This window comes from Chelon labrosus (assembly GCF_963514085.1).
Source record: "Chelon labrosus genome assembly, chromosome: 19".
In the NCBI taxonomy this organism is placed as follows: domain Eukaryota; kingdom Metazoa; phylum Chordata; class Actinopteri; order Mugiliformes; family Mugilidae; genus Chelon; species Chelon labrosus.
In genome coordinates this window covers 18,292,307-18,317,675 of record NC_140352.1, presented here as the reverse complement: position 1 = coordinate 18,317,675, position 25,369 = coordinate 18,292,307, and the positions used below count along the sequence as shown (strand labels likewise).

General features: G+C 43.5%; 1 protein-coding gene across 3 annotated transcripts in view; it reads left to right on the top strand.

Moving 5' to 3' along the window:
• trrap (transformation/transcription domain-associated protein) overlaps nucleotides 1–23,741 on the top strand; it is a 75,356-nt gene extending 51,615 nt beyond the window's left edge. For all 3 annotated transcript variants that reach the window (XM_084568058.1, XM_084568056.1, XM_084568057.1), the window contains 14 exons: nucleotides 317–435; nucleotides 568–714; nucleotides 1,428–1,528; nucleotides 3,402–3,603; nucleotides 4,909–5,070; nucleotides 8,757–8,847; nucleotides 9,118–9,323; nucleotides 10,127–10,388; nucleotides 16,244–16,469; nucleotides 16,585–16,802; nucleotides 17,396–17,580; nucleotides 18,206–18,409; nucleotides 20,825–21,019; nucleotides 22,615–23,741. In XM_084568058.1, coding sequence (XP_084424184.1) covers nucleotides 317–435; nucleotides 568–714; nucleotides 1,428–1,528; nucleotides 3,402–3,603; nucleotides 4,909–5,070; nucleotides 8,757–8,847; nucleotides 9,118–9,323; nucleotides 10,127–10,388; nucleotides 16,244–16,469; nucleotides 16,585–16,802; nucleotides 17,396–17,580; nucleotides 18,206–18,409; nucleotides 20,825–21,019; nucleotides 22,615–22,899 — 2,603 coding nt within the window. In that variant the 3' untranslated portion in view covers nucleotides 22,900–23,741. The remainder of the gene's footprint in view (nucleotides 1–316; nucleotides 436–567; nucleotides 715–1,427; nucleotides 1,529–3,401; nucleotides 3,604–4,908; nucleotides 5,071–8,756; nucleotides 8,848–9,117; nucleotides 9,324–10,126; nucleotides 10,389–16,243; nucleotides 16,470–16,584; nucleotides 16,803–17,395; nucleotides 17,581–18,205; nucleotides 18,410–20,824; nucleotides 21,020–22,614) is intronic.
• The last annotated feature ends 1,628 nt before the right edge of the window (nucleotides 23,742–25,369 follow it).

The following is a 25,369-nucleotide window of genomic DNA, read 5'->3' as shown; positions in this document are numbered from 1 at the left end:
AACTCGCAGTGTGAGGCGCTGAAATAATGATAGCGTTGGTTCTGCAGCACCATGCCAATAAAATCCACTTCATTTATACGTGACAGCCTTCAAACTTAAAGTGAAATGGAATTTTCTTGATGAAATTCATCGTCATGGCTCATTTACTGTTCAATACGTTTAGTGTCCCCAGTGCCCTCCTCTGAGTTATGACGGCAGATCTTTCAGATTGCTAGAAGATCCCCACTTTTCATACTGCACTAGGCTCACCTCATTTTTTGCTTTGTCGACTTTCAGAGAAATGCCGTGTTCATCACTGTTTGCTCTCTGTCCACAGCCATAGTTACGGCGTACGAGACGAACACGCAGCATGATCCGAACAACAACAACGCCATGTTGGGAGTTCATGCCTCGGCTTCTGCCATCATTCAGTATGGAAAGATAGGTCGCAAACAGGTACTGGTTCAGGCTCAAAAGCTCGAAATAAATGTGGATGAGTAAACATAAAGCTGAGCATCTGTGTTTCTCAAGTTTCCTTAAATATTTCATTTGCACTTATGAAACCTTGTCCCTCTGTTGTTTCCTCAGGGTTTGGTGAATGTGGCTCTAGACATTCTGAGTCGCATCCACACCATCCCTACAGTTCCCATCGTCGACTGCTTCCAGAAGATCAGACAGCAGGTCAAGTGTTATTTGCAGCTGGCTGGTGTCATGGGCAAGAACGAGTGCATGCAGGTGAGATGCTCTCTTTTATTTTTATATCAAATAGTCAGTTGCCTCTTAACGTATATATATATATGTTTTTTAGAAGCACCGGCCTTGTGTTGTACCTCTTCTATATAAACACATTTGATGCACTTAGTGGGCTTAAGTACTAGGGTTGATTTGTGTCAGCAGCAGCAGTTGGAGGCATCGTTAGGGTTACTTCAAGTGGGAAAATAAGTAAGAGCAAGAAGTGTTTGGGGTGGCTCTAGGTGACAAGTAATAGCAATGAGACTTATAAGAGAGCGTAACTCAGGAGCTTGCTCTTAAGCCCATGGAGTGCTCTGATTAATAGAAGCAGTTCACTACACCACAAGTCATTAAAAGTGCCAGTAGACACCCCTCTCCCGCTCTCTCTTTCTCTCTTCTATCTCATCTCTGGTTCCCTCTGTCTCTTTTTCCTGCTACACATCGTTTGTCACAGCAGCACATAGGGGACACCTAATCAGAGGCTCACCGTAATGGAAGTTTAGTTCCCTTAACACCTCTTTTCCCACTTCTTAATGAACAGTGAGCAGTTTGTTTGTTTTTCGCCTGTGATTATGGCCCTACCCAAAACAGTATGTCATGGTATCTTCTTCACAATTCCTCCCTCTCGAGCGTAAGGGGAAAGTTTGCTTCAGAATCTTCCTGCAGTTTTGTTTGAAGTGTTAAACTGTGCGCTGTTCTCACCTCTTGTTTTGTAGGGTTTAGAGGTGATAGAGTCAACCAACCTGAAGTACTTCACCAAGGAGATGACGGCTGAGTTTTATGCCCTGAAGGGCATGTTCTTGGCTCAAATCAACAAGTAAGTCCACCAGTATTTTCACATTGTAACCAACTTTTACATCAGATTTTTTTTCCCACCTTTTTGTTTTTAGTATCACTTTCTTCCCATTATTCATCACCACACTGTCCTGAAACTGTGTCAGTGGTCCCTTAACTCTGTGTGGGCGTTTTATACTTCAGGTTATGTTACTAGATAACCCATTAGACATGACTAAGAAGTGATCTGTGTCATCAGGTTGCGACGGTGTCAGTAATTTATTTTTGGCTGCAGGGTTTGCCTGTGGACCATACATCTGCTGTCTGCACTCTTGTCTGTGCCATGCATACCCAGAGCAACACTTTTTACCACGGAGTCCCCTCTCCGCCCATCATCTTTGACATGACATGGCATCCTGAGGGGTGAAAGACAAATTGAGGAAGGCTTATTAAATGTATATGCAGCCGAATAATTAACTCAAGGCAATTTGCGGAAATCTCTGGGATCAGCAGAACTTGCCTCCACCTCAGCAGGGTTTATTGCAATCATTAAGTTTCCCCTACACTGGGGGAGAATTACCAGCAGAGTGGGGGCTAGGCGTTCAGAGATTGTGTGTGTGTGCAACCACATGTGCGGAGGATTTTGGGATCATTCAATTAAACGGGTGTCAGAGATTTGACAGTCTGTTGGGTGCCTGTGCTCCTGTTGAGCTGGCTAGTAGAAACAGTTAATGTACTTTAACACTCGCAAAGTGACTGAGGAAACCCCATTAAGTATTACTGGAGGGTCCTCGGCTCTGACTCCCATAGCAATCAAGCTCCCATTTTTTAATCACATGCCAAAATGCCTTTTATAATAACACATTTTAATTGATTGGCTTGGGAGAGATTTTAATATAAGCAAGCGGGAGAGCAGTTTTGGAAGCATTCCTAAAATGGAGGCCCATTTACCAGCTGTGGCTCAGTAAGAGTTTTTCATTGACAGGCCTTGTTTTGACTGCAGGGTAGCGCGTCTTGTGTCTCGCCTCTTGCGTCTTATTTATTAATCAAAGGTTGAAAGGTGTGTGGAAATTATTCATACTGTGTGCCAGTGAGTGGTTAGAAGCTGCTCGGCGCGGTGAAAATAGCTGATGATTCAGAATATATTTCCCTGTCAGCATTAACGGTGCAGTCAAAACTTGGGTTTCCTGCCAGACTTCACCTGTCTGTCTTTGCCTGCTATTTAACAGTTAAATCGGCGTGACTGCTAGATTGCAGTGCGAGGATAAAAACGCTGAAGGATTCTGAAATTTATCAGCCCGCGGCCTTCACCGTGCTCCGGCGACGCTCTTTGCGGTCATTGTATCTGTATATTGATAAATATAGCTGTGGTTCTTACCTTGCTGTGGCCCTGTCATTTGTGATAAAATAGGAAGATGTCATCCGGTTTTAAATGGATTCATCTGTGCGGCATCGCAGCGTCGGCTTCACCTCACATTACATTATAAGAGAACGAAACCTTGGAAGCGTTAATTCATTCTGGTTTAAATGCTTACTCTATAATGCCGAGGAGAAGGGCCTTGAAGATTACAGCAAATGAAATATGGTGCTTATTGATGTGTAGTACATGATTCAGGATATGATCATCATAATCTGTTTCTAGTGCACTCCATCTTTCTCTTTTTTCCTCTGTTCCCCCACCACCCCCATCCTCTCTCTACACAGTCGTTGCATCCATCTCTTTGACTCTTTTAGCCCCTCTGCTCTTGTCAGTGCTCCTCTTTACTTTGTATCTTTTTTTTCCTTCCCACTTCCCTTCCACTCAATCCCACTTCCTCTACCCCAGCCACCTCCTTTTGCTCAATTGCCCTTGACGCTCTGCGTTACACGTAGTCCGCCCTTCACTCTTAACAATCTTCCCTTCTTTCTTATTCTAGGTCAGAGGAGGCCAACAAGGCCTTCTCAGCAGCCGTACAGATGCACGACGTCCTGGTGAAAGCCTGGGCTATGTGGGGTGACTACCTGGAGAACATCTTTGTCAAAGATAGGCAGCTCCACCTGGGAGTCTCCGCCATTACCTGCTACCTCCACGCCTGCCGCCACCAAAACGAGAGCAAGTCCCGCAAGTACCTAGCAAAGGTAATGAGGGATCCAAGATTGAGAGTGGTTAGAGTGTAAAAGGAAAATTGTGAGGACAAATTCTGAAATAGGCAGCACAATGTTGGTTACTTATTTCTTAACCTCAGCTTTTGATGATTGAAGAGTGAAAATATTTTATTTTCTAAACTTTTGTTTCTTTAAAACTATGAACCACACTCAACCCTTCTTCTGAGGGTCACTTTTTACTTCATTGTTACCTAACCTCTAGCTCATACATTGTTGGTGGTGATGAGAGGAAAGGCTTTCTTTCACCCCTTTTCAGAGTTGCAAGCAGAGAGAAGTAATTTGATCGATTACAGTCTAGCAGTAGACGGTGTGGATAGGTTCCCACAGTAGATCGATGGTGAAGTGAAGGCCATCCTCTGGCACTGGAGGTTAACAGACTAATGGCCTCCCCCGACACTCCGATCTCATGACCCTGTACATGGACTGACCTTTCTCTAACAGTCAGACCAATTCTACCATACTTACCAGTCCAGTTAGCTCTGTGTGGGAGGGAGGAAACTAGATGGAGTCTTGGCTAACAAGCATCCACCTTCTTACATACACACCAACTCATTCAGTGCAGCCCCTCTAGAGGTTAACACAGAAACCAGATACTACTTTGTGTCAGGTTGGATAAATAATAGATAGGCTCTTGCCATGTCCAGTGTTAGCATGAGATATTACTGTCATTATCTGTGATAATAAAGGCTATTATCAGCCTGACATTCACATTATATGTGTTTTTTTTCTAATTATCCCACCTCCAAGTATTGTGCTGCCAAACTGGGTTGGCAGTTCTCAGTCCTGATGGATGAAGTGAGATGACCAGTCATTATCAGTAATTATAAACAATCTGTGTACTCGGATTGGCTTGCTAAAGAGAGCCTGGGGGCTCGGCTGGGGTTAATGTCTTCATCATAATGTAGACGCACACACAAGCGCACCAGGGGAGCTGACAGCACCTCGGCACTGGCACCACTTTGATCATAGTAAGGATTGCCAAGATGTACTCATATTTGCTCTCCCACCCCCCGCCTGCTGTGAACAGAGCCAGAGAAGCAGCAACGGTCTGATTAATGGCAGAGACCTTACCCCGTGCTTCATGGTGTCTCATAGTTTTTACTTTACTGTGAGATGTACAGACTATTTTTTTGTGACTTTCTTGGCAAAAAAAAAAAAAAAAAAACGGAGTGAACTTTTAATATGTTTGTTTCTTCCTTCTGTTCTTATTTGCCTCTCCACCTGTCTTCAGCTTCCTCCTTCACTCCTCACATTTGTTTTCATCTTTTTCATCCCTAGGTGTTGTGGCTGCTCAGCTTTGATGACAAGAACACTCTCGCAGATGCGGTGGATAAGTATTGTATTGGAGTCCCGCCCATCCAGTGGCTGGCATGGATACCACAGCTCCTGACGTGCCTGGTTGGGTCAGAAGGCAAACCTCTGCTCAACCTCATCAGCCAGGTGAGGCTTTTACAAACCTCCCACAGCCAGAACTATATTCAATTTTGCGCTTAAAGCAAAATGCTTGTGTTTAGTCTACTATTTACTTAATATTAATAAAAACATCCATCTATCACACAGCTTTGTAAAATAATCTCAACACCGACTTCAGTTTAATGCCTGGATGTCTGCCGCACCCATCAATCAAATATTTCCTTGGCTTCTTTCATCCATTTGGGACTGCACATCTGGCTGGTGTGTCAGCGTTAGTCCTCCTGCACGTCTTTCTAATCAAGATAAATTAACTGCATTCACGCCAAAGTGCTCTCTCTCCTGCTTTCTATTTACCAAATTAAGCATTCAAATTCTTTCACTGTCACTTTTTATGGCAATTTATTGGCTTTCACCAGTCCCTGGTGAATTGGTTTTTAAAATTATTTGTTCAAGAAATGATTATAAAGTTAATATTGGACGCATCCGCACTGCGGGAACAGAGCTAGTAATTAAACCGAGGACTAATTTGCTTTGCTTAATGGAGTATTATTTCCGCACAATTTGAAGAGGGTGATCTTCAAAGAGTAGTCTGCTATAACAAACAGCCTTCCTCGCAGCAGAGCAGGGATATTGTATAGAGGATGTGAGTAGAGCAAGTACGAAGGAGGATAAATAGAAGAGACAAGGTTTTAAAATACAAGTGGGTAGTGTACAAGATAGATGTAGTACTTTCTTTGAAAAACAGGCCAAGAGTGTGATGACTTGATATGGTTGATTGTTAAGCCCATTAAGAAGATGACTTAATGCAAGTTGCCAGTTAAATATGAGTACAGCTGTTTTATTTTGTCAGATTTTTTATGTGATATGTTAATCTGACTAGGTTTTTCCTTCTCTCTAAAGGACATTAGTGCATAGCACGTAGTTCAGAGTTGTTACCTCTTACTTCCAGTTGACTTAAAAAAGTACTTGTCTTCCGTATTTATATGAATGGATGTCAGTGTGTGACTGTACAGCCTTCCCCTCCATTGAGATCTGCCCTTTCATCGTCGTCCTGTAACTACTGAAGGGTAAAAGGTTGACACCCGTTTCTTTACTGCCTTTTTTATGTAAAGAAAACCACATTTTAATGCATGGCATTCTTTATCTCTCTCGATTGCTTGAATTATTTAGAGTTTCTCTGCGGCAGCGGGATGTTTAAAAAAACGTATGTTGAAATATTGATGAAGGTGAGGAGAAGAGCGCCTGGGGGCAGACGGGAAGATGAATCAGAAGTTAGCCGAGAATCTCGGCACCCCTTCACACCCTCCCTCGCTGCCTCCTCCTTGTCTGCCGTGCGCCCTCTTCCCCTCAGCCCACCTTAGCTTCGCCAAAATATGACATTTCTTATCTTCCCATTAGTGTGGTGATCTGTGGTTCCTCCTCTTCCTCTCTGCATTCCTTCCTCTTTCATCTTTAATGCAGCTGTTAGCTGCCTCTTAGAACTCCCTCTTCCACTTACTCCTGACTTTGCCTCACTTCTCATTACCAATGAATAATTTTCATTTTAAATCTTCGTCTCTTCTCTATTTTAAACTCTGTATAAAAGAGCATCTTGAAAATTGCACACTGGCCACATGTGCTCTATAAAAATTGAAATTGAGAAATATTAGGAATAGAAAAGGCATTCCTAATGTTGTTGTTGAATACTCTATATGTAAAGGTGTGCAGAGGTGTGTACACAGGTTCCCCTGAGGACAAGGGTGAGACTAACTTATTTAGATTTTTTATGACTGCAGTCATCCTTTTGTGCTGGCAGCATCATAAATGGAGGTGTAGTAGCCACAAAAGAGCAGTTAAAGCTTTTTGATGGTAGCTGAGGTGTGCTTAGATCACCGTTGAGTAAGTGAAAAGTGTTTTCCTAGATGTTGTGCAGTTTGATAATTTTGTTCTCTCCTTTTGTATCGTGTCCAGACTTCCTTAGACCTAGAACAGCAGCAGCCTTTGAGATGTCGAGTAACCCTTTTGGTACTCTAGGTAGTCTAAGGATAAATACAGTACGTTCTAGTTAGCCATGGGCAAGTTTTTTCTCAGTCTGATGTAGATTTTGTATAATATTGATTTGTACAGTTTGAGAATCCCTCTGATGACCTGAGTTAGATGTCAGAGGAATGTGGATTGAACCAGTGAAAGCTTAGAGGTTCCAAAATCCATTTAGCCTTAGGCTAAAGTGTGAGAAAAGCTTCTTCCCTTTCTTCCTCCGTCTCATTCCTGCAGCCCCTTCCGACAGCATCCATCCTCGACCCACCTTTAATCATATTGAACTCAGTTTTGTTGTTGAGATGTGGAGGTATCCTTTCCTGCCCTGCAGGCGTATGCGTGGTCTAGAAAGGATCAAGTAGCTTTGTAATTGTAGCCTATGAAATCGTGCTCTGAGACCTGAGAAGAACCTTGTGGTTTGGTCTCCAACCAAAATCCAATGGACATAAAACCGTGCTGCGGGATCTTTCCCTTTCAAGTAAAAAAAAAACAACAACTTTTAGTCTGTTTTAGTAACAGTTTACATGTCTACACTTACTTTGCAATTGGAGGGAGGAACACGAATGGTCAGACTGTGCAGCACATTATAAACAAAACTCCATCCAGCTCATATTTTAAAGGTTCAAAAATAGAAACGCTGTGACTAGGCTTGTTGTACCTTAATAATACAGCTCATGTTCTACCTTGAGGCGCTCACTTTGTGCAGTCACAGTGGCATGACACACAAACAAATTTATCAGTGCTGAGTTCACCTCTCTCATCCAAAAGGGTGAGTCCTTTACACTGTCTGCAATTTGTTGCAGTGGTTGCCCCCCTTTGTATTCCAGCGTCAGTGGGTGACACAAGTGTGGAATTGGGATCGTTGCCACAGAAACTGGGTGTTTGAGTATTTGGTCAGGGCTTTTACTGCTCATTCAAAACTTGAGGATATAGAAAAGATTGACCTGCACATTGTGTCACATTTCAAAGTAAGCTGTGTAACCAAACTGTTCAATTCTTTCCAATCAGATAACAGATATAACAGATATAAAATATCAACCAAATATCCTGGCATGGTTGCAAATTTTCCAAATATTGATTTTTAGTTCATTGCACAGCTTTATAGCTGACATTTTGATTTCAGAAACTGATCTCGCTTGGAGAGACTGAATGCTCTGTTTCTTTCCATTGAACTATGACCTGAGACAGATGTATAAATTATATCTACACCGAAGGTAGACCCTGCATTCACCTGGCGCGTAACTTATCAAAGGAATCCTACTCCACCAAGTTTGAGGTGAATTTGCTGTGTGTTTAAAACTTGAAACCTCTTATGTCCCGACTTCAACCATTAAGCCTTCCAGTGCTGTCAGTGACTTTTCTTGAAGTCTTGTAGGCAATTTCATCATCAGTCACATTCGGTTTTGTAATTCAGCCATGACGTGTTTTTAACTTCGCTAACTCCCCTGACTCAAAGCTTCAAACACTCCCTCTGTTACAGCAGAGGTCTTCGGCTGTATCCGTATGATCTCGCTCTCTGACACACACATATTCATGGTATCTCTCTGCCACTCTCTCTTTCTCTCCATTGCTTCCCTTCACTACTTCTGTCCGCTTCCTCTCTCTTTCTTTCTCTCTCTCTCTCTCTCTCCCTTTCTCCTTTGCAGTCCTGAGGGGAGTCTTTGAAATGTAATCTGTGACCCTCTTTTATCTGCTAGGTGGGACGAGTGTACCCCCAGGCTGTCTACTTCCCAATCCGTACCCTTTACCTGACTCTCAAGATCGAGCAGAGGGAGCGCTACAAAAGTGGTGAGTAAACATAGCCGCCTTTTTTTCTTACTGCTATCATGCTGAGTTATTACATTTGAAAGTATGTACAGGTGCAGACAATTAAATGTGGAATATGCTCTGCGAAAAACAACTTCACCCAGTGTTAGTTGTTTCTGTTCTACCAAAACAATCGTGCTTTGTAATTAGAATCAAATTTATTTTTTTTACACAATTCCATTTGGACTCCTTTCATCTGTCACACCTCCGTTTTCACCGCTCATCCTTTCATCTCCACTCTTTCTCTCCCAGATGCATCAGGCCAGCAGCAGCCCAGTTCGGTCGGGGCCCAGCCTCACTCAGGGGCCTCCGACCCGGGCCCTATCCGGGCCACTGCCCCAATGTGGCGCTGCAGCCGCATCATGCACATGCAGCGGGAGCTACACCCCACCCTCCTCTCCTCCCTGGAGGGCATTGTGGACCAGATGGTGTGGTTCAGAGAGAACTGGCATGAAGAGGTGAGAGGAACAGTGGTGCCGCCTTTGTGTATGTCTGGATTTATTGCGACGTGTGTGTTTTTAGTGGCTCGCGTGGTGAGGAAATAATACAGCTGGTGGTGAGAATGTTGATATATGAAGGCAAGTTGGACACCTCGTGTATATGAGTGTTATGCAGTGTGATCAAATAGATGTGACAGATTTTGTTTAGTTTTTTAGTATGTTGTTTGTACAGCATAGTGAGAATAGATCATACATGTTTTTTCCACCTAGCCAGCTGTGTTGATGTCAATCCAGGAGGTAGGCCTGACACAATCGTCCAAAATGAATGTGGTGCTGCTGCAAAACGTTTTAGCCGTTTTAGCCGCGACATCCACACACAGAAGCTAATCTGCGGGTGAGGGAAAGGCCGTAGGAGAGGGAAGGCTGAGACAACTGATGGATGGGTGCAGTGAGCGTGTAGGATGGGGTAAGGGATTTAGGGCTAGGAGTTTGTTGGGAGGGCTGTGTGTATCTGTGTGATTACCTGTGATGATTTGGGGCGCTCGGCAGCAGCTGCAGGCTCTATGCTTCATTCCACTGGGCAAGAGGGGGCATAGGTATGCTGACACCATCACCCCTTTCCTTCTCTCATTTGCACTGGTCACTGTATGACTTCACATTGCTGTTTTTCCTCTAGAAAAGTACAAAGTGGAAAGTTTGAAAGAGGGAATACTCAACAGATTCTTGACAAATGATTCACGTTGGAGAAGAAAGTTTGGACGTCTCTGAATAACAACAATGTAATTCAAGTATTTGTCTATTTTCTCTTCCTCTCTCTGCAGGTCTTAAGGCAGCTCCAACAGGGCCTGGCTAAATGCTACTCGGTGGCCTTTGAGAAGAGCGGTGCAGTCTCCGACGCCAAGATCACACCACACACACTCAACTTTGTCAAGAAGCTGGTCAGCACCTTTGGTGTTGGCTTGGAGAACGTCTCCAATGTTTCCACCATGTTCTCCAGCGCTGCCTCTGAGTCGCTTGCCCGCCGGGCGCAGGCCACAGCCCAGGACCCTGTTTTCCAGAAGATGAAGGGCCAGTTCACGACAGGTTGGTTGGCATTTTAAAAAACACAAAAAATGCGATTGAGCGCATAGAACCATACAGGAACGCAGTCTTTTCATATCACATTAATAATCTGTCTTTTTTTTAAACTTAGTTGCTTGATACTTTCAGTATCACTTGAATTTTTTGTTGCAACTTTGTTGGAGCATATGTTTTTAGACAACCACAAAAGCAGTTTGTGAGAATATGACAAGCTGCGACATTTGGCCAGGTATCAAAACCGGAAACACCACCTCGCCCTTCTCACTAAAGCCCCTCAGGAGACATCAGCTGCCTCTGAGCAAACAAAAGCTGCATTTGTGTTACTGTATGTCTGTTCCAGTTTAAATGATGAGTCAGGCGGCAGACTGGCCTTTGTACCGATATATTGAACTGGTTACATTATATCTGCACAGACACTCGCCCTACTCATATCAGCGCCAGAGCCGGCTGCACTGTCGCTTGGAGCAGCTGGGGCACCGGTGTTCTACACAGTAATTAAGGTTTCCGACAGGATGATTGGATTTTAGGGAGGGATTGGAGCTGGTGACCATCCTGGTCAGAAATAGGCATTTGTACGCGTGTCTGTTTGTTTATTGAATTGTCTGAGCAAACGCCCACACTGGTTTTGATTATTCACACGTCTGCAGCATTTCTAATCTAAGCCAGTGCAGCATTGAAAGGGTTTTTATAAGTTTTACTGAATAAAGTTATGATATTTAGTTGTAAAGTTCAGATTTTTCTCTTCAAGACACACTACTTAAACTCACTTGAAATTTCTTTCTTTCTCTGCACATTTTTGTGTCAGGGTGAAATGGTTTCTCAGTGCAGGATTTATATATCATATATATCATTTCCACCCAAACGACACTGGGTTTCTAGGATATTACACTGAATTGCAAATGTATGTACCCCCAGTAAGACAAGGAAGGTACCATCAGCCACCAGTTAAGTGCTGTGTCATTATACCTTGTACCTATTGTGATATAGGTACAAGCACTGCATAAGCATTGTTTACTGGTTGCTTTCTGTACCACAGTTGAATACCGCTCACAAAATGCTGGAACAGATAGATGAATTCGAGAGTCTGCTTCAGCTACTGTGGAATGGAGATAAAACTCTTAATACGCTTTTCCTGCTGCATATTGGTCTGCAACGATAATGAAGTAGTTATTTTGTTCTCATTACAGAGAAAATCCTTCGCCGGCAACGAATTACCAATATAAATAACCCTTTGTGTGGGTTCACTAAAGTCATTGCCGTTGGATAATACAACAGTGCGGAAAACAAAGTCTACTGAATTTGTCCAGGGGAGATTTTTATTATTGATATGCGTGCTCATGTTTTACTAGATATTACACACTACTGACTGATATCATTTAGTACTTGAAACGGCCCATTGACTGTGAATTGTTGGCAGTATGTAGCTTTTATCTTTAAACTGTCTACCTTTAAATCCTGAAATCTATCCTCTGAGGTGTTGTATGTTGACATCAACAATCGGGTGTTCGAAGACACACGAGAGACAGTCCTCTGATCTATCCTCCCTTTTGGATTTGCCTCCTTAAAAGCAAAAACTCTGTGTTTTTCATGTGCGTGCTTGTAACGCAGTGTTGAAGCCTCCAGTCATCGTTGCCTACATGTTCAGATTTATGTGCAAGCTGTGGAATTAACGGGACAGGTGCAGTTTTAGTTTAGCCAAAGCCCCCTCTGAGACATTTTTCTCAAAACAATCATTCCCCTGTTTTTGGAAGCCACGTGTCTGTTTTCCTACATTACATAAGGGAGTTGAACCACAGTTCACTGGACCCGGTTTAAGCAAGGACTGTCTGCAGCTTCCCCAGCTTTCAGTGTTCAAATAAACCTTTTTTTTGCTGACTTTAACTTCTGGGGACTAACTGCACATACATGTGGCCTCAGTTACATTTGCGCTATACATCTCAGCGTCTTTGTTGTCGTCGTCGTTGTTGTTGTTGCATTTCCGCGCAACCCCTCCCTTTTTTGTCCTCCTCTCCCTTCTCCTCTGTGTTTGGCCCTGAGATTGCGGAAGACGAGGAGACAGAGTGAATGAAAAGCAAACTGGTAATAAGTGTGAGGCAGAACTAATGAGCATAGAAAATTGCAGAGAGGAGCAAAAGAAATGTAAGAGAGGAAATGTGCAAATAGAAAACAATAAGACTGTGACAGGTGTGATGGTATTGGCACGCAGAAGCTCGGGAACTGCACATAGACTGAACAACACAAACAAAACTGAGTGAGAGGGTGAGCGATTTGCTGATGAATTTTACCAGATGTTGCAATGCCAGCTGTGCTCGCGCAGCCAGGCGTCACCAGGACTTCTGCCTCGCAGGGTGCCTGCCGACCATCACTACACAGATGTCCCCACGGTGACGCAGGAGCAGGGCCGGCAGAGACTGAAACCACACAAGCCTTCCAGAGCGGAACAAACAGGGTTTACAGAGCTGCAGAGCAGCCAAGCTCCCATTCCCCGCACCACGTTAGTGGCTCACTTGCTTTCACAGGGTTTGTGGGCCGGAAAATATGGGTTTATGTGTGCACATATAACATTTGGCAGCAGGGAGGCATTCAAATCCAATTACGGAGAATGCTATTTGCATGAGTTACTGTTTTAGCAGTGGATCTGTTCCAGAGACTTTTGTCAGAAGAGCTTTTCATGAAAAAATGGACACGTTTCCTGGCCTTTTGCTTCTGTCACTATTGAATAATCATTTGTCATGCTAAAATTACATTTAGCAGAGTTGAATGTAACTCTGCATAATTCTGTACAGCAGTTTGGCTTGGCACCTATGTAGTCTTCAATAAGGAGCTTTAAATGTAAACTTTTAATGCAGCTACCACTCTAACCCTGCCCATGCGGCCGTGGTGACCTCTGAAACACTTTCTACTTCAGTTCACCAATCAGCCATAATGAAGTCGAATAGACTCCACCACAGAAAACACACACACATACAGTCCCACACAGAGTCAGGTCCAGGGCAACACATGAGGGAATGATGGTTCTATATACAGGGGGGGCCCACCTCCTGAGTATGAAACCATAATTTGGTGCAGCAGTGCAGATCCTCTGCTGTGTCTGTCATGCAGGCCAGGTAGGGCAGTGTACTAGCTCTGCTTTCTGCACACAGGTCAGAGAGCAGTCTGGCTACTTTCCACACTGCACTCTTTTTCTCAGCATCCTTTCCCCCCCCGAGCACGGGTCAAAGATAAGTTCAGGGGGACTGAAAATAACTCCTCCGGTCTCTGTGGCTATATTACACTCGTTACAAAGCACTCCCGTGGTTTCTCTCAGCAACAGTGTACAGCTTTAGGGTTGGCACACATTAAGGGATGTGTGTCGACATATGGAAACTGAGGTAGCCGCGGTCTGTCCATCCTGTGCTGTATGTGGAGAGCATTTATCTGGCAGACGTGAGGAAAGTTCTAATATTTTTATTGGTTTTAGTGATTTGACATTTTGTGATTTGAAACATTAAGCTAATTACTGCATTGAAGCAATTACATGCATATGTGGTCCAAGGAAAAGCAGAATATCGGTTACCATTTGTTTCTAAAAATGACTGTATTGTGCATGTTTGACAATGCCTAAATGCAGGTACATTTATAGGTTGTGAAACACACAGAAAGCCAGTGTCTTATGTGCAGCTTCCTTCAGATTTAAACAGATAAATTGTTTTATATCCGATAAGGACGGAATGATATTACTGATATTGCTGATAAATGATATTGCTTCCTTGCTTCGAAAAGAGTGCAGCATGTCTCGCTTTTTCTATTTGTAAGCATTATACACTTTTATGGGGGTGAATTGTTGTCGGGCTGCAATTTCTCAGGACTGTTTCAATTTTACCTCTGCCGCGGAGGCAGGTGAATTGCAGGCGGACGGATAGCGAAATAGGGCCACTCCGAAAAGAACATTGGCTGTTTTAAAGGGCTTATTTAAAGTATTAGGAGGTCTCACTCTGGGAGAGATTGAACAGGTTTGAAATGGCAAGGCCTTGCAGTTTCATGGATTCATTATAACAGGCGGCACAACAGGGTGTACTGAAATAGGAGAGGTGGTTGTGTGTGTGCGCGCATTCATGTTACAGAAATGTCCTCGGGGCTTTAGTCTAAAATGGAAAACCTGCTTGGCTCACTTCCCCTCCTTCCGTTGTTATTACTGCAGCTCATCACAATATGTTATGTGCAATATGAGTTGTGACTTGAAACAGGAATTTAATACTTTAAGACTCTCATTTTTATAGCTCTAATTTAATCAGCTCCCGGCCTCCGCCTGGGAGTTTTAAGTCGATAGAGCAAACAGGCCTCCTCGTGCTGTCAGCCTGCCATGAATAACTGATCTGTGAAGTTCCCTTAAGCAAGGCACTGCACCACACTGCTGGAGTGGAGTGGACAGCTATGCAACACAATATTTATAATGGGAATTTTCCAGATGTAATTTTGTGCCATGCTGAAAGCCATTGCTGTGAGAAAAAGGTTTCTACGCCTTCATGCTGGCAACAGTGGTGGCTGGAGGATTTATGTTTTGGGGTTGTCCTTACATATGCACCTCAGTTTGGCTGTCCCATTCTAGTGACTGCGATATCTCAGGAACCCCTTGACGGAAAGTCTTTCATTTTCTTAAAAAAACATTCACATGGCTTGAGGAATTGAGGAAACTGGTTAGTTTTTCACCGTCAACAGTCCAGGTCTCTCATCCATCCCATTATTGTTTATGTAATCAATATCTCAGGAACTCCTTTACATTGAATTTCTTCTTATTTGGCAAAAAGTTGGGATGAACTGAGGAAACCCTTACAGCCGTGAGGCAGAACAAATATTTGTAAAGTAAATACCCAGATCTCACTGTACTTATTCTAACAGGATTCTGTGTCAGCATTTACATTTAAATGTCATCTAATCCTCAGTAAGCCTTCAAACTTAATTTCCATACATTTTATTTTCTTAGTTATAGCTGACTTAATTTTTGATTAGGGTCCTCCACTTTTAGTATTTTATGAAGCATGTTATTTACTAATATATACGTAGCAGGCCCAGTTAAAGGTTACACAAACACATGAAGGAGATGACCTCTACAGTCTTTCGGTGTTGCTGCGTTGGTGGCTGAGAGCACGTCCAAATGAAGTTGGAGGATTAGTGTCTAGCTGAAGGGCATTTTGAGGTTAGTTGATTAGGGATGGAGTGTAACACACCGACTCCCCCCTCCAGACTCCCAGCTAGCCTGAGGATTTTATCTGATCACTTTTAAGGCCTTTATCTGATTGGTCGCTTGTTTTCACAATTTTACTCTTAATGTCGCACAGGTTTACTCATTGAGAATAATTGATCCAATACCAAAATCCATGTTATTTAAAAGGCAAGTGTTTCAAGCACAAGTCAAGTCAAAGTTTATTTCTGAAGCACATTTAAAAGCAGCCTCAGTTGAACCGAAGTGCTGTGCAAGCAGAACAATATAAATAAATCGACAATCCCTGTTAAATATGAAACAAATAAATGTGAATTGAAATAACCAATAAAAGGGTTAGGGTTAGTAAAACTGTAATTAAAACCGGTAGCAAAATAAAATCCAAGATATCCTGCTTAGCTTGGACTGAAGGCCAGAAAGAAGAAGTGGGTCTTCAACAATGATTTAAAATGCTCCAAACTCTGGGCAGCTTTGGTATAAAAGGGTAGGCTGTTCCAGAGTTTGGGGGCAACCACTGAAAGCACAGTTCATACTATGTTTTTTTTCCCCCTTTTTTGCCGCAGTGAAGAAAAACACCAAGCCTGTCAGACACTTAAAAACATTAATAAATGAAGATGTCAGTGCTGTGACGACTACTTCTTCTCTCCATTCCTCACAGACTTTGACTTCAGCGTGCCAGGCTCCATGAAGCTACACAATCTGATCTCCAAGCTGAAGAAGTGGATCAAGATCCTGGAGGCCAAAACCAAACAGCTCCCTAAGTTCTTCCTCATTGAGGAGAAGTGTCGTTTCCTGAGCAACTTCTCTGCGCAAACAGCCGAAGTGGAGATCCCGGGTGAATTCCTAATGCCCAAACCGACGCATTACTACATCAAGATTGCCAGGTAAAGATCTCTTCAACACATGGTGGATATTAGAGTTGCCTATATACGTTTCCATCCATTTTTGCTTCACATTGTTTACTACCTTCTTTCTGTTTCTCTGCTAACCCCTCACTAGGTTCATGCCCAGAGTGGAAATTGTTCAGAAACACAACACTGCTGCACGGCGCCTCTATATCCGTGGCCACAATGGCAAGATCTACCCCTACCTGGTGATGAACGATGCCTGCCTGACCGAGTCACGTCGAGAGGAGAGGGTCCTGCAGCTTCTCCGCCTCCTCAACCCCTGTCTGGAGAAGAGAAAGGAGACCACCAAGAGGCACCTCTTCTTCACTGGTATGACCAAGGACGAGCCTGTCTTTGTTTGAGTTTCAAAAGTCTGTAGTGACTAGGGATGAATCTCTCAGGGCCATGTTAAAAGAAAAACATCTTTTCATCACATATCCAACCAGCCGTGAACTGTGATAACACCAAAACATTTTCAGTTTGTTTTCAAGCACCATCTCCTCTCCTTTCGTGGTTTGTTTCTTGATGTTTTGTTTGAGGGGAAATTCAACAGTTTCTTCCAACCCATTTGGTTACACCAAAGTATTGATTTGATTTGTGTTTAGACTGCTTTATGCGTGCAGCTCATGGGCAGCCGTTTACCTCCTTTGACCCTGCTTGGTGTTGATCACTGGCACGCCTTCAGTGCAGCTCTTTACCAACTCTGGAGTATTTTAGTTGTAGGTTTAGCTCTGTGGTTTTCACTGTGGTAAAACAGAGTTTATTTGCTAGCAAGTGCAGCCAAATGTTTAGAGTTTCTGTATCACTGATGTGGTTGCTCTCCCGCTACTATCCGCCTCTCTGTCTTAACTCGATTTTAATTTCCTTGCTCGGCCCTTGCCTCTTTCCCACCTTCTTCTCCCTCCCTCCGTCCATCTCTCCAGTGCCCCGAGTGGTGGCAGTGTCGCCCCAGATGCGCCTAGTAGAGGACAATCCTTCGTCTCTGTCCCTGGTGGAAATCTACAAGCAGCGTTGTGCCAAGAAGGGCATCGAGCATGACAACCCTATCTCCCGATATTACGATCGTCTGGCCACTGTGCAGGCCAGAGGTACACAGGCCAGCCACCAGGTACGGACACAATTCTAAAACTTTTGCAGACAGCATGTAATACAACTGCCTGGTCAAACGTTCCTGCATTAATATTCAACCACGGGGGACTCGAGTTTGCCAGTTTTGATTTTGATTTTGCAGACTATTAACTGTTCTGGAATAATAAGTCTGCTCCTCTTTATTAAAAAAACATCAGCACAAATCCTTCCCGCACCCGATCAGCTCACTAGGTTTGCTTCAAGGCCAGTCACAAAGAAAACAAAGGCCAGACAGTCAGTCTGCTAAATTAAATTAAGCAGACTGTTTTTATGGCTGCAGTACATTTTGTTCTACAAATGCTCTTTTTGGAGTGTTCTTAGATTAAGCAGACTATCTCTCCTTAATATATGATGGATTTCAAGTTTTAAGATTGTTTTGTTGAGAGCCTTTGCTTTTTGATTCCTGACATTTATTGATGATATTTTAGATGACTATAAAATGAACTGCTGTCAGCTTTTGGCCTTCTGAATAAAAGGAAAATCCACCCACACAGTTCAGTTCCAAAAAGAGGATCAATATTTTTACTCAAGTACAAGCTGAGTAACCCGTGATGACCCAGTATTAACTAGACCACAACCTAAACTCTGCTCCCTCTTACTACCAGGTTCTGAGGGACATCTTGAAAGAGGTTCAGGGCAACATGGTTCCTCGCAGCATGCTGAAGGAGTGGGCTCTCCACACGTTCCCTAATGCCACCGATTACTGGACCTTCCGTAAGATGTTCACCATCCAGCTGGCCCTAATCGGCCTGGCTGAGTTCATGCTTCACCTCAACAGACTCAACCCTGAAATGCTGCAGATTGCACAGGTAGGATACTCGCACAAATGGATATGTGTTGAACTTCCTGTCAAGGGCAAGGAGAATCCATTTGACGGCGGCTAATTCAATAGATATACACACTCGTAGATGCATTAAGAGATCACCATTCCCCTCTCCATATCAGGCTGTATGAATTACCATTCTCCCCCATGACATTCACGCTAGGCCTATCAGTCAGCCAGCCGCTGTCAATGCAAAGGGTGTTTTGACAGAGCGTTATATTCAGTCCCTCTGCTCAGCTATCAAAGACGTTTCAATTTGAAGAGCCCGTGTTTGTGTGTATGCGCGTCTGTCTCTCGGTTCACACACATCTGTCTGCTGCTAAGGGTCTGCAGACAGCTTTCTCAAAGTCATTATTAAAGATGATTGTGTCAGTCGGCCACCCCTCCCCTCTGATCCTAATCGGCCTTTGCTGACAGGCGTTCCTCCGGGCAGCTAAGCGCTGGTATTAAGCCCCCTCTCTGCCTGTTCCACTCCACAGATCCCATTAGACACAGGAGGATTACGGTGCGGAGAGTGTACGCACATACAAACACACACACAAACAGAGAGAGAGTGCAAGGACAGGACATCACAGCCACAACACAGTGCCTCACCCTGCCTAAAGAGACACCTTATGTTCCTCCACGTTAGCCCTTACAGAGCTCAGCAATGATGTGAGGCATCAACAGGGAAAAAAAAAAAGTTTGAGACGTTCATCAGGGCCCAATTCAGTTATAGGGCCCAGTTTTAACTTTACAATGACAGGTGCAGAGCAGTAAGCTGTAGGGTGTCTCCACCGACACTCCAGTGTTGGTCAGTCACATCGCTGGTTTCACAGCCAGTCATAGTGGCACATGGCATCAACAGCTCAATAAATGACAAGAGGTTTCTCCTCTAAATTATATTATTGTTTGGATTGTGCAGAGCGACTCAATGTGCTAGAAAGTAGCAGCCAGTTGTTAAAAGGGTTGTTTTATTTAACTTGTACAATGACTGTAGAAATAAATGTTGATGATTTTATTGCACATCTCCCACACACACACACACACACACACACACACACACACACACACACACACACACACACACATCTGTGTACTGAGTCTTAAACTGACTGGTTGGATGTGTGTGGTATTGATTGTGGCAGTTCATAGCAGCTTGGTGTCATTTAATTAATAAAGATAAACCCAGCGGGTCTCACTGCATCATGACACTGGTCTGCTAGTAATTTATAGATCAGTTCTTTACTAACATTTTTGCTTAAAACACAATAAACACTAATATTGAAGCCAGTTTATTAACCAGAGTATTAACCATCCTTTTCATATTTTCTTTACTTTTGCCAGTAAAATGACAGAATCAGACCCAGTTGCTTTCAGTGGAGCATACACACTGATACATTTCCCACCTTGCTTTGTGCTGCTTCACTTAAATAAATCTCCTACCTGTATGCGCCTCTCTTTCCCTCCAATGTACGACACGGCACCAAAATACCAATAAAAGTCGGAGCGGTGTCGGAGCCAATTCTCTCAACACCCGTCTTCATAAGACGTGGCATTATCTCTTGAGAATGTGTTTAATTTCCTTATAGGATTATATCACTCTTTTTGTGTTTGACAGTACCCAGTATCTGTCATTTCCCACAGCCCCGAGTTACTACAGGTGACACATTAATATTGCGTCATTCCATTCACACCAGCCTTCAAATGAAGCCATCGCTGGCCACTAGTCTGGTGATTTAACATTCTGAGTGCTGCCTCCACAGCCAACTGTCTGCTGGCTTATCAGAGCCTCCTGGGGGTTGCTGGTGTCTCAGCCCACTGCCTTTAGGCCCTCAGCCGGGGCCTGGAGGAGCAAATGACAGTAGGTGAGAGGGGGGGGTGAGGAGAAAGGAGGAGGAGGAGGGAGGAAAGAGGCGAGACAGAGGAGGAGAGCGAGCGAGCGAGCGCGAGCTGGAATGAAATGCCCTGCTATAAAGCTGTCATAGCTGCTCACTTTTTCATACGAGGGAGCTTATCTTCTCTGGAATGGCTGCTCGTGTAGCGGCCCTCTCGCACATAAATGCGGGCTTAAAAGATGAAAACATGGCTGTATATATTTAAGTCAGTAGGGTAGGAGAGGGTAGTGGGAGTTGATAGAGGATTATAGATGCTGTGCTGCAGGTAGTTTGACATGTTACTGTGTCTGGGACACAAAGATCAATAATGGCAACCATTTTGTTGGCGTGAGCTATGTCGAAGAAGAGTTGTTTTGCTGCGTTGCTTACGTATTCAAAGGACTGTGGAGGAAACTGCAGACAGGAATGTTTGCAGACCACGATTCATGTTAATCAGCAGGTTCTTATTAACAGTGTTTTATTATAAATGTCCTCACTGTTTTGTAAGAATGCCGACATAAGGTTGCTCTGTTCACTGTCTTTAGGATACAGGCAAGCTGAACGTCTCTTATTTCCGCTTCGACATCAACGACGCCACGGGCGACCTGGACGCTAATCGCCCTGTTCCGTTTCGCCTCACGCCGAACATCTCCGAGTTCCTGACCACCATCGGCGTCTCCGGCCCGCTCACCGCCTCCATGATTGCCGTAGCACGATGCTTCGCACAGCCAAACTTTAAGGTATGGAAAGCTTGTCCGCTCCCTTCAATCACACTAAGACTACATATTACTTTCCATGTGAATAAAGGGGTTGAATACAGCATGTGGCCGGACCAGAGAATCAGTTATTGAAATATTTGATTTAAGTGACACTGCCAGTGTCAGTGAGGATACACTTTATTCAGTCAGTCACGAGGAGTGGTTTGTTGTCAAATCTGAGCTACTGCCAAGTTCACCCGATACTGTTTAGCGCCTAAACTTAGATCAACACAGAGGACGTTCCCTGAGGCTCAACTAAAAACAATGCAGAGGGGGGAAAAAAAAGGAGCTGTCAGAAAGTTGTGTAATATATGTACACCAGGGCAGTAATGACAGGCGTGTGGTGTCTATGTATAGGTCTGGCTCATACTTAGAGTCTGACTGATGTGGAGGACACGCAAGATGCAAATAAACAAAACACTCAGAGATGTGAACTAGTTAGGGCCAGATGCCAGAGGCCAGTGCCTATTGTGGTCAAAGAAAACCGATGTTACTAGGGAACACAATAAAACACAACAATCATCCGCTCAAATATAGTGAAGCCATGAACCATATAAACATCCAGGGCTACCCGAAAACCTATAAACACTTTAGGTAAGGGAACGGTGCGTACCTAGTTAGGTGATGATTGCCAGAGTTGCGGCCGCTCCATGGTTTAGATGGTTATGTATTTCAGTTCTGCGCCACCATAATGAGCTGCTAACAACACGGAGAAATTTCCCCGAGGATGATTGACGCGCCCTAAATTGGAGTTAACAGCTTTGTTTTATGTATATGTTTGAGATTGGCAGTGACTTTTTATAAACCTGGGTTTTATCACATTTCATTGCTTTCATTCCCACGACAGACAATCGGCTTAGAAACTTAACTGAGGAGACAAGCATGCTCTACATATTAACAGCGTCAGTTTGACACGTAATTGATCGACTTTATGATTATTAAAGTAGCTACATGACTCATAATAAGACAGCTAGCAGCAATATGATTATACTACAGTGCCTTGAAAAGTTTAATACACCATTATAGGTCACCTGAGAAGACATCCTATTAATATTAAAATTAAAAAAATATAAAAATATATATCCCCTCTATGCACAAAAGGCCCAAAAAAAAATTATGAATTAAAAATGCCAAAATCTCCATCCACCGGAGAAGATCACAAGATGTGTTTGAAAGTTTTGAAAAGACAGTGCTGAAATATTCAAACTGGTAATGAATAATAAAAAAAAAAAAAAAAATTGTATTAAGGAAGTAAATAACCACGTCACGTAGACATCAAGTGGTGTGACGTGTTTCTGGTTGAGCATGTTGAGCATGTTGAGCTTTTGTTTCGTGTCTCTCATTGGGTGACAACCATGCCACTCAGAGAACCGGGGTTACACATGTAACCTCAGTTATATTTACGGCATATTTAATGATCTTATTTATTATAAAACAAATTTCTTTGATGAGAACGATTTCAATCAGGTTGAATAAGTATTGTCCATTTACACATAACCAGTGATTGTTTCTTTGAACCTGTTGTTTTTACTGCATTATTTCTCAAAACTCAATTCATCATGTCCTCTCTCCAATAGGTGGATGGCATCCTGAAGGCAGTCCTTCGCGATGAGATTATTGCGTGGCACAAGAAGACCCAGGAGGACACGTCCATTCCCCTGTCCCCGGCCGGCCAGCCAGAGAACATGGACTCCCAGCAGTTGGTCTCGCTGGTCCAGAAGGCGGTCACAGCCATCATGACCCGCCTCCATAACCTGGCTCAGTTCGAGGGAGGGGAGAGTAAGGTCAACACCCTGGTGGCTGCGGCAAACAGCCTGGACAATCTGTGTCGCATGGATCCTGCCTGGCACCCCTGGCTCTGAGAAACCAGAGGGGAGAAAGGACGACGTGATGCAGGGCAAACATGTTTTTGTTTACCTCTATCTGACAGACACAGACATGGGTTGTTACATGTGTTTCGCCCTTCACTGTAACTGAAGCCCGATGATGGACTTTTTCTTTCTCGACCAAAATACACTGAAATAATTTGGAAAGTGGAAACAAAAGCCCGGATGGTCACACTGTGACAGCATGTTCAATAGCAGCATTTGGACTTTATAGTTGTTCTTTTTAACAAAAACACAGTTTCTTCTTCAACTTATATTTATTTTTGTAACAAAAATGTCAGGGAATCTGTGTGTGATCACCCTGTCTTTATTGTGACACGGAGGCAGAGCAGATATTTGTATAAGTGTCATAATGAGCCACGCTTACTGGAGTTTTTTTATTTAAGAGTCGGGAAATTCCTGTGTCGTTCGCTTCGATTGCATCTGCGTCGTCTTTCACTTGCAACAAAAGCTTCCGGTTTTTCTATTTTGAATCTTTCCTCTGAAATAGCCGTGTCTTCTCCACTGTGTTATTTTTTAGAACTGAATCCCAGCTAAATGAGGATTATTGTTGTCCTATGAATAACAGATGCTCTTTCATTTTTGTTTTACCCGCCGCTTGAGTCTGGGTGTTCCTACTTCGAAAGCCATTTTACTTGACATTTGTCTTTGTATCAGCCTTGTATACTGATGCTGTGTTAAGCTATGACAGCTGGAATGCAAATATGTAATTCCCGTGCCAGCTGTGTATGCGTATTCCTCCCCTTTTTTTAAAGGTACTACGCCTTTCCCAACAAAAGTATTGCCTCTTGCCTTGTAAATAATTTTTTAACACAGAAGCCGTATTCGCTCTTTTTTCCCCCCTCCTGCAGTCTTTCTTTACACTGTAAAGAAGCCAATGAATTTCAGAAATGAGTTTCAACTGTGCTCAAAATTACCATAAAGCAAAACTCTCAATTAGTTTTCTTCCCGAGTTGTTGTTTTTATTTTTTAGACCCAGTTGTAAAACAGCAGTAATAGCTAGTAATCCCCATCTGCGACTCCCATCTACTGCATCACTGTCACAGCTATAATCACCCTGAAGGACGCACTCTTGGATATTATTGCGGTAATAACTCATGCTGTGAAATGACTCCAGATGAACCATTCCCTGCCGTTAAAAAGTCTATCGCCATCATCCTTGCGGTTCACAGTTAGTAGACATTTATGGAGCGGCGTTTCGGCGCAGCGGTGTCGAATCAAGAGCGCGCCTCTTGCCTCATGGAGTACAATAACCTTGTGGTCATTCCCTCCCTCTGGTTAGAAAGTCCTGCAGAGGTGTGCTGAGGCGTTTCCCCCCACCCCCCCGGTGCTTGATTAATGCGCGCCACTAGATCTCCAAGTGGGCTGGCCTCGCTTGACTTATACACACTGTCAGCCGGCCCGCCTGCACTCATAAACAAAGGTTATATCTCTGTTTGCCTCTATACAATCCACACACAGCCACTGCCTCTACATGCTTACCTGTAATGTTTCTCTTCCTCTCTGAGCCACGCGAGAAAGGAAACACAGTTTGGATTGTAAGTCTCAGCCGCAGCTGGTAGTCTCCAACAGTCATCGTGAATCTCTTCTTTGTATCTGTCGTTCTGATGTCAAGAGGTTCTTACCTGTGAACATACAAAGAAAACTGCTGGACAAAGGCAAGGTTTACCCTACGCATTAGGCTAGAGGCCAGCAAAGGGCCATGTGTGCTGCAGTAACACGCTACAATATCGCTTACACTCAGATGCATCAACAATCCAAAAAAAACTGCACCAAGATGATTCAAATCACAAAAAAATGTTTGAATATATGAAACGATCATCAACCAAGGGTACGCGGTCAGTAACGGTTAAGTGTGCATGATATATGTGAGAGAGTAAGGGATATTTTTAGATTAGACGTATCGCTGCTTAGCACCGACGCCTCAAAGCAAGAAGGTTCTGGATTTCGAACCCCTGTCAGCAGGGGCCTTTCTGGGCACTTGGGCTTCCTCCAACACTCCAAAGACATGTTCGTTAGGTTAATGAGTGATTGTGGACAGAGTTCTTTGTGTAAGCCCTGTCCAGGGTGTACCCAGCCTCTCGCCCAGTGGCAGCTGGGATACTCTCCAGACCATCTAGAGGACAAGCGGCTATGGAAAATGAATGAATTAATCTCACTTTTACTGATATTTGGTCATAAACCAAACTTTCTGGATTTCATAGCAATTGATCCAGTAGTACGCATGATATTAGGATGTATCATCTTGGGACAATGAATGTCTTTTTAAATGTATTATACCAATACATCTGGTAGATTTTCTCTGGATAAGTGGAAAAAAACTCAGACAATAATCCTAAATTCACTAGATTCATCCTCTGGGGACCATGAATCTACCATCATAGTTTTATTATTATATATAATAAGGTGTTTTAGAACATTGTGGGACTAACGGAAATTGAGGGAA